Raw genomic sequence first — 9,632 nt, 5'->3', positions numbered from 1 at the left:
CCTGCATCTCCAACAGTTTTCTTGATTATTTACTTAGATATTAACTTAGTCAAGTAAATTTATTATTTCAGCATATCTACGTGGCTGAAAGATTAGAAATGTTACTTTCTATCTTTTTCTTTTGAAAACTTCATACGCATTTTAACTGTAGTGCTATTTTAATCACGGGTGTCAATTCCAAGTTGATATTACGGATGCCAGTGATACAATCACAGTAACAATCTCAGAAACGTTGGCAGAAAAAATGTTGTCCCTAACTGCAGAACAAATATATGAAACTGTCGCTGTCCAGGTACACACATACATACCACTAACAACACGAAAAACTTATTGTCTTACAATTTTGTTCTTTTCAGTAAGTAAAATACTGCATTACATAAAAGTTCACTTAATCTGCTCTTTCTGCTTTGTCAATTAGCAACAATCGTTATTTATTACCCGTATAAATGAGCACCTCGCTCATAAACCATTTAAGCTCCAGCTACAAAAGCCAGTCTTCATATTTTCCGATAAAAAATCTGGCATGCTAGCTATCTCCGCCTTTACTGAAGCCGTACCTACAGATCTGGGGGACACAGGTAAGAGGCAGAAAATCGAACCATCCACGCCCGTAAAAAACATTAAAGGTAACAACACTTCCATAATTCGATTTGCTATTGTACTCTGCATTCACTGCAATACTTCAAAATATTCTACTCAACTGAATTTTATTTCAAACATATACCTAGAGCATCTCAATCTCAGCAGGTAAATATAATCTTCATAGTTGCTTTTGTTATATCTACCTACGCAATGCAGTCAGGTACATAGAATGATCTTACTCGCAGCCAAGTTCGACCAAGTGGTGTGACATGTACAACTGCATTTTGATTGCTTCTGCCAACTCCATCGCACGATATAAGCATGTACAAAGGATTTTTGCTTGCCTACACCATCAGAATTAGTCTGCTGCCTGAACAAAGTTTTTGCGTTTTCATATGTTAATACTTTTTGTATGTAAACAATTCATAATGAAATATGAAATATTTACATATTATTTTGCACATATCTAAGTTTGAATGTCTTTACAGTTATTAATAGCTTTTTTATGTAAATAGCTATGTCACTACAAAATATTTACATTTCATTATTATAACATCTGTGTCTTAATGACAAAAAGACTAAACTTCACACTTATAAATGAAGAATTGGAGTAAAACCAAAATAGTACTACCCCATTCTTCACTTATATACTGCCTCCGTTCCACAATAAGTTAATTGTTGGATTTTGACACATAAGTTAAGAAAAAAAATAAAGACATAAATTTATCATGTTTTTTTATTTTTTTACTCTCTACAAAAAGCAAAGACATATGATACATCACTCCTAATGCACATTTAATGGAGGATAAATTTGAAAATAATTTTCAATATTTATTTTAAATTGCGAACCATTCACTTATTTTGAAATACTAAAATTGCTCCAATAATTCACGAAGGGAGTATAAGAGTAATATATATATATATATTTTACTTATAGGACAGTCAAAAAAACTGGACAAACTCGGTAAAATCCTTTCCATTATTAGCTAACAACAACCCTAATTATAGTACTTACGAAGTTCAGTCCCCAAAAACCCTGTTGAAAGATTTAGGCAGGGATAAAGAAGATGAAATTTAGGGCTTATCGTGGAATTCCTTTCTTCACTTATAATGAACGCTTCAATCAGCGTTTCCATTTTACCACCTTATTTCGTAAGGTACAAGCCACTGAAGCTCGGGCTTCACTGAATCCTGGCGGCAGTAGCAGCAACAGCACTTCTCAGGGTACTACTACTCTTTTTTCTTTTTTTTTTTTTTAATGAAATTATGAATGTACAGTGAAAGTTTACAACTTATAAATACTCCTTAATTCTCATTTTATAGATGAATTTTTGAAAGTTAGTTAAGTTGTATCCTATGGAATAGTGATGGTGCCTGCCAAGCATGCTTGGGTAACAACAACAAACACGGGTCTAGTGTGGGTAGACTGTACCGTGTACACAGACCTTATCCTCCTAGAGAAGGTAGAGAGGTTGTTTTGATAAGACTCTTTCTTGGCTCAAAGAATGCTTAAAAAGAGGCAGTAAGAGGAAGCAGAAACCACAACATGATAATTAACAAGATAGTTGAGGATAAAGGAACAACATGTAGTAATGGAAATCTAAAAATAATGAAAAGCAAGAATAATATAAGTACATAAAGAAGGGAAAGGGAATACCTTTGACTACCCATTAACCTTTGAGCCTGATTTTCACCCTCCTATCAAGGGCAATGTCCTCGGTGAGATGAAATTGCTTCATATTCTGCCTAATCACCGCAAAGCCAATACTCCTTTGGCCCACGTCTACACTTCCGCAAGCCCGTTATGGCCAACCTGTCACACCTCCTTATCAGGGCAACTGCACATCTTCTCATCCCTTCAACTTGATACCTTTTGACTACAACGTCTGTCTCCAAACCGTCAGCTTCAAGTTAAACCCACTTCGTGTCTCATTTTATGGAACTATGTCATCACCGAATAATATCTTCTTTTTTTTTGAGACAGCTAACCTTATCAATGAAGTAATCTCAACAGAAGGAAATAAAATAAAGTAATTTTGACAATTTAAATGTCTTGGATTATTGTTCAGGATGGCGAGATAGATAAATAAGTAAGGCAGAAAATTAAGATAAGATAGTTGAAATGGAGGAGTTCTATGATATTCTAGTTATGTATCTACCAAATTGAAAAGCAAAAATCTTTTAGAACAGTTGTATGATCAACAATGTTATAGAGGGTACAACAACATACCCAGTGAAATCCCACAAGGGGGTCTGGGGAGGGTACAGTGTACATAAGACTTTGCCACTACCTCGTGGAAGTAGAGAGACTGTTTGCAGAGGACCCTCGCTCGAGTACAACATATCAAAATAAGTAGGGACAAGGAACGTGATAGTGAAGAAAACATAATAACTAATACAGAAACAGTAACAACAAAATAGTTCAATAAACGAAACACCATAAAAAGCAGATGTTGGTAGAAAGTAAAAGCAAGACTTTACAAGACTAAAGCTAATACTATGAGAAACATCACTAAGACTAAACCCGTCGGGAAGCAAGTGAACACTACCTACTAGCCCTCTACCCTAATCTGCGACCTCCACACCCTCTTATCTAAGGTTATGTCCTCGGTATTATATTAGAACTTTATTAAAACTCATGGTATTATAGAGGATACGCAACAACAACATCACACCCAGTGTGTTCCCACAAAGTGTGGTCTTGGGGTTTTTTTTGGTTGGGGGGGGAGGGGGGTTAAAGTGTACGCAATCCATAAACATTATTTATTATATTAGAACTTTACATATGTGAATAAAAGATGGCTTGGACAATAAGTGGCTGTTTAAGAACTAGCAACAGGCATGACAGGCTAAACGAAGATATCTTACCGTTTCATATTTGTGCTCTTCATTTTATCAGGTAGCAGAACTTATACTAAGAATTGTTGAGTGTCAACTAGTAGAATTATGATTTATCATTTGAGTACACTTCTTGGTCAAAGTTAACGTTCAAAGGTTGGAAATTAAATTCTGATGGAAGGTCAAGACTCCTACACTATCAAGTGAATATTCTATTTGGATGCAGGGGAATTATTACCAATGTGAAGTGTTGTGTTAAAGAAACTAAGTGCATTGGACTAAATCTAGTATAAAATGTAATCTTGTGGCTTATATGAATTAATACATAAACAAAAATAGAGCACAATGACTGATGTGGCAAAATCCTAACTAAATCTAATGAAATTGGAGTTGATAGCTGGAGTGACCTGTACTTACTGTCTTTTTCTTTCTTCTTTATAGTTTTTGAATTAATAATGCCCTTATATAAGGCTTGTGTATGATGGTGCTTTTTCATGGTAATCGTTTACATGCCCAAAACAGCTATCGTGAACTGCTGAAAATTCAGTTTGGTTCTTGGTTCCTTGAATTTTTAAAACTATGTTTCTACTCCATCAGATTGTAACTTAATAGTGCTTAATTGTATTACTTTTTCACCTCCCCCAATATTATCATGTGGCACAGCAGCTGAAATTGAGGCTGCTGGTATGTAGGTAGCACTCTCTTGTTGCCTGGTGCAACGGTCGCAACTATAGTTATGCTTGGTTTTCTCCATGCTCGACGTCTCTATGATGATCAGAAGGTGTTTTTCTAACTCATAAACCTAGTGAAATAAGTAAATTATTGCCTTTTGGGTTTCTCTTTTGGTTTGCATGAAGTCAGATGTCATAATAAAAAAGATGACATCAAATTAAGATAGCATGTTCTCTCCCCTGGAGCGTCCTGACTCTCTTTTGAGTCGCAGATTGAAGATGCAAGAGAGAAAGGAACTTTAGAATTCCAGCCTGATGTAAAGGTAAAATTCATTTCTTTTCTATGCCATTTCTTTTAGCTTGCCACATTTTTCTATGTAGTTTTCATGTTGAACTTACTGGAAATAATTTGCCTTCTCAATTGTAGGCTACTTTCATGAGATTGCTTCCACTACGCTCCGTTTCTAGATTCTGGGGTACCTTGACCAGTGTGGTAAGTCTTTACAATTTTAAATAGCAGAAGATTCAGCAGAAGCCCTGCATCAATTTGACTCCCATGCAATGTTCATCCAGGAACTTCCGATGTGGCTGCGGCCATCTGTTTATAAAGGATGGGCTCGGGCATTTCATTCAAGTAAATAGTTTTTCTAGTTTCTACTTCGCGATGTTCTGAGCATTCTTCTTACGTCTTGATGCTTTTTATATTTACAGTTCTTCTATGACATAGGGCAATTAAAAATAAGCTTCTGGCAATGACAATGTTTATAGAACTCGATTTTTGAATCCAGACTTGGAAGAAGTAGCATTGCCTTTGGAAGAATATGCATCTTTACGAGAGTTCTTTGTCAGAAGATTGAAAGAGGGTACCAGACCTATTGATTCAGATCCATGTAGTCTGGTAACTGGTAACCAGCTTCCTAGTTATCTGTTGATTCTCTTGATGTTTCAAGATATTGCAGATTAACAAATTTGCTGACCTTTCTGAGTTGTTTTTTGTGGTTGTAGATTAGTCCAGTCGATGGTACTGTTCTACAATTTGGAGAGCTGAAAGAAGCTGGGGCTATGATTGAGCAAGTCAAAGGATTCTCTTATTCTGTTTCTTCGCTCCTTGGAACCAGCTCTCTCCTTCCCATGACTCTGGTTGATGACAGCACAAATCAAGATGGTGGGAAGGAAGGTTCTATGGATGATGCGAATCAGAAGTCCTGGTGGAGAGTTTCATTGTCTTCTCCTAAAGTCCGAGATCCTGCACCAGCACGGTAACCGCATTAATGTTAACCATGTGATATGCAGATATCTATAATGTACATGTGAACGCCTCAAATGTATTATTAAAATGTCTGTTTCCCTTAACTAATCATCTCTTGATGCATAGAGCTTGTTGACAAAATAGGTTATTTTGAATCTTTAGCTGCCAAGGTACTTGTTGATCTGCTCTAGGATGCTCCTTCCATCTCCTTAATTTTTCAATTAAAAATAAAAAGAAGCTGTCTAGTACTTTTTGAGAACTGTATATTTATATTCTTAAACCATTCAGGATAACATACTTATCCAAATATCTTAATCTTGTAATGGAAATGAGCAGATAGACTACTCGACTTACCCAACAAAAGAAAAGAGCATCTACACTACTGGACAAATTATAACTAGTAGTCTAGTTAGCTAGTGCCTAACATGTAGTAGTTGATCATCAGTTGAATCTTTAATCTTTCCGCTTCATAGTTTTTTTACTCTTTGTTTGCGTTGGATAGTAATTGCTTGGTGATAAAGGAAAGAATGCTACTTTAATTTTAAAACTGAAAATTAACTTATTGCAGTCCAATGAAAGGTCTCTTTTACTGTGTAATTTACTTGAGAGTTGGAGATTATCACCGCATACACTCACCAGCTGATTGGAATGTTCTTGGTCGTCGACATTTCTCTGGTAAGTCCTCACATTTATATCCATAGATTAAGAGGAGTTCATCCATAATATTGGACTTCCATTGTTTGTGTTGTTTTCTGTTTTCCTATTCCTAATCGCTTCACCTCGTCCCCTCTACTCACCCTGCCCAAAAGTCACATTACAAAGATATGCAAAGGATACACTCAGAAAGGCTCCTTTGGGGACTATAATTTGTTGCTACATCAATCTTTGTGGCTTGAACCGTACTAGTATTGACTCTGTTTTCTGCATCTGCTAACAATGTTTGATATGATAATGAAAAGATATTATGTGTTTGACAACTAGTTTGGAGGACTTTACTGTAGTAACCATTGCGGTTGAATACCTTCTGGTACTTTACCCAACAGGAAAATGTATCAAAAATTAATATTGTGCCGCCAAACTTAAGGTCACTTGGTGCGACTGAGTCGCCTGTTACAGAATTTTGTGACTTCTACTGAATGTCTAATTGGCCAAATATTTTTTAGATCTTTCAAGACACTTCCTTGGGATCATTTAACTTAGTATCAAAGCACCAGTCTACTTCCAAAGTTTCCCTTTCCTCCCATTGGAAAAGAAAATTTGATGCATGTAAAATTTTCCTATTGAATTTCCTTCCTGCTGATAGTTTATTTGATTCATTTGTTTGATAGGTCGTCTCTTTCCCGTGAATGAACGTGCTACAAGGACAATAAGAAATCTATACGTAGAGAATGAAAGGGTAAATTCTGATTACCTTTTGCTAAAATTGCGTCAATTCCCTGATTGTCTTGATCTTTTTGAGAGGTGGCTTTTCTATAAGAGGTTATAAAGTAGTGGTAGTAGTAGTTGTTTTTGTTTTATTGTTTGCAACAGAAACAAATTATGCATAAATAGTCTCATGGAATGTTTGTTTGAACCTTATCAGGTTGTGCTTGAAGGTAAATGGCAAGAAGGTTATATGGCAATGGCAGCCGTAGGTGCAACAAATATTGGTTCCATTGAGGTTAGCTAAGATACTTGTCCCTTGGTGATGCACTAATTTTGTATAACAAAGTGAGTCAGCTATCTGTTTGGGTACAAGTATTCATTTTTTCTCTCTAGACTATATTCTTAGGAAGACTGGCCACTGGCGCTTTATCATTATTAAGCTACTTGATTTGGGTAAGATAAACTTAGGAGGAGTTTGGGGGTGGGGGTGGGGGTGGGGTGGGGGATTAATTTATTAGTTGCACATAACTTATTACCCGTCCTTTGGGCTTTTGCACTGTAGGTACAATTGGATAGGTGCTTTAGTGGACATGTTACCTTGTAGTTTCACAAAAAGAATACTCCCTTCAGGTTAGTAATGACCTAAAGGATTTGTATAAGCAAGTTGTGACATTTGAATGCATTGTCTTGGCTATGATTTTTTTCTGTAAGCATCATGACTATGGAATTTTAAAATGTAAAATAGCAAGGACAAAATTTCCTGACCTTAATATATGTGTAATGTAGAAATAGAAAGATAAAAAATGGAGTTGGATGACCAAGACAACAGGATAGAGATCAGCATTTGTTTGTCGTACAGTATCACTAAGCTTTCCATTAGAAACCCTGGTAAACCACTCTACTGAAGCATAACTGACTCATGTTACATGTAATTAATCAACCAAGAGATAATAATGAGTGTGGACAATTCATGGGAAATCACAGTTAGCTCATTGAAGGTGGATCTACCGACAGTATGGATGAAGAATATGATAGATACCCATTGCAGATCCCACCATGGCCTTCCGCCTTCATTTGGTTCTGGTTGACTCAACAATGTGTTCTGATGTTTCAGCTTTTCATTGAACCAACTCTGCGAACAAATAGGCCGTGGAAGAAGCTGCTTCATCCAGAACCTCCTGAAGAACAGGTATATGAACCCAAAGGCACTGGTGTTTTGCTGAAGAAAGGAGATGAGGTATGATCCTTAAGTTTGATGTTATTTTAAAACAGAAAAATGCATGCTACAGTTCAATTTTGTGGCATCTTTTGGGTATGCAAAACATCATGATAAATCAAATTACATGGTCAGTTGATGATGTGCGCGAGAAATAAATACCATTTTTGTAATGAACAGCAAAAAGCTATTCTTTCTTTTTGTATCCTATGGTTTGCACTGCTCATCAACAAACCTGTCAACAACAACAATTAACCCAGTATATTCCCACATCGTGGGGTTTGGGGAGGATAGAATGTACGCAGTCCATACCACTACCTCCAAAAAAGTAGAGAGGCTGTTTCCGATAGACCCCCAGCACAGGATCATCAACGAACCTGTGATTGCAAGGATTTACCGTCTGTGCTTTTAGGCCTGTAATACAGATAACACCAAACTAGATTAGTAATCTCTCCTTTTATTTCCTCCTTTCTAATATGATTTTGTAATTTATATATGTTATGCACTTTCTTGGTTGAGATATTATGGATATGTGTAGTTAATTTCCAGAAAGTGATATAAACAGGAACAATTGACTTGACTAGAAAATGAGGAGAATTGAACTTCTCTGGAGGGCTCGTCAGAAGTTTGGTATGCGGATATTCAGGAATACCAGAATATTTTGATATCTTTTGTATAATAATATGTTAATATTGTATTGTCAAAATAACAATACTAGAGTATTTTACAATTGTTTCGTCTCAATTGTTTATCCGATGAGAATTGTCAAGCAATAAGACCAATGTGGTGATAGTGAGGGATATATAATTGATTTTCAGCAGTAATGCTCAGCGAGCCATGATAGTCCCTTTTCTCTTTGCTTTTTCAATCAAGTAATTCTCTATTCAATGAATTCTTACCGTTGACCTTCGAATTTTGCAGCTAGCAGCGTTCAATATGGGTTCAACGGTGGTAATGGTCTTCCAAGCTCCGATCTTACAACCTTCTGCAGATAAAAGCACGTCAACAGAATTCAGCTTTTGTGTTAAAAAGGGGGACAGGGTCCGCGTGGGAGAGGCCCTGGGCAGGTGGCGTGATCCCTAGTTACAATATCTTAATTACAGAATTAAGGGTGCTAAGTTTGTATTATAGAAAAGCCTTCTAGGGACAACCCCCCCCCCCCCCCCCCCCCGGCCCCGAGGTCCCAAGAAAACAAAATTTTGTTGCAGGTAAGAGTACAGATCTGGAAAGGTCTTCATTCTGTTACAATAGTATGAGGTAACTCCATTTTATTACTAGTAATTGAATACATTATCATTTTACACAGTATTTTCAGAATACTATCAAAAAGATATCCCAGTAATTGTATACATTATCATTGTAATGGAGGGAGCATGACAGTGCTGTGAAGAGAGTTGCCTGCCTTTAGTTTAGAGGAAAGATTTGGTACTTCATAAAAGTAAAAGAAAATCACCTTTTGTTTAAAGGCATTAGCAACTAAATTACATTTTGTCACCAAATCGAGCTGCTTCATTTTGTAAATTTCCAGTCAAGGATATCGTCAACGCTAACTTAACATTATTGAGATATGTTACAACTTAATTATCTATGCTAAAACTCGGGGGGACAAAAGGTAAAATGCTTCGGTAGATCCTTGTATTTGTCTGAGTTTGTATAGTGAATATCTCTACTTAGTTTTTTGTCATTTGAATCCCTGAATTTATAAAAACAC

At 36.3% G+C, this 9,632-nt stretch overlaps 1 protein-coding gene across 4 annotated transcripts; it reads left to right on the top strand.

Moving 5' to 3' along the window:
• Positions 1-1,522: 1,522 nt before the first annotated feature.
• On the top strand, positions 1,523-9,386 carry LOC107872943 (phosphatidylserine decarboxylase proenzyme 1, mitochondrial). 4 transcript variants are annotated; one of them, XR_007057284.1, is made up of 13 exons: positions 1,534-1,806; positions 4,113-4,201; positions 4,364-4,414; positions 4,519-4,584; positions 4,665-4,725; positions 4,880-4,989; positions 5,097-5,350; positions 5,909-6,015; positions 6,669-6,736; positions 6,923-7,000; positions 7,268-7,335; positions 7,492-7,593; positions 7,690-7,832. XR_007057284.1 is itself a non-coding variant. In XM_016719627.2 (12 exons), exons 1-12 carry the CDS (start codon positions 1,650-1,652, stop codon positions 9,002-9,004), a joined length of 1,326 nt encoding a protein of 441 aa, XP_016575113.2. In that variant the 5' UTR covers positions 1,523-1,649; the 3' UTR covers positions 9,005-9,386. The 4 variants fall into 4 exon arrangements, 3 of the variants coding, with proteins under 3 accessions (XP_016575113.2, XP_016575114.2, XP_047270946.1); XM_016719627.2 differs by lacking the exons at positions 7,268-7,335; positions 7,492-7,593 and adding an exon at positions 8,843-9,386 and having other exon boundaries at positions 1,523-1,806; positions 7,820-7,942; XM_016719628.2 differs by lacking the exon at positions 7,492-7,593 and having other exon boundaries at positions 7,820-7,929.
• The last annotated feature ends 246 nt before the right edge of the window (positions 9,387-9,632 follow it).

Source organism: Capsicum annuum, chromosome 6, assembly GCF_002878395.1.
Source record: "Capsicum annuum cultivar UCD-10X-F1 chromosome 6, UCD10Xv1.1, whole genome shotgun sequence".
Classification (NCBI taxonomy): domain Eukaryota; kingdom Viridiplantae; phylum Streptophyta; class Magnoliopsida; order Solanales; family Solanaceae; genus Capsicum; species Capsicum annuum.
This window is presented reverse-complemented; position numbering and strand designations above follow the sequence as displayed.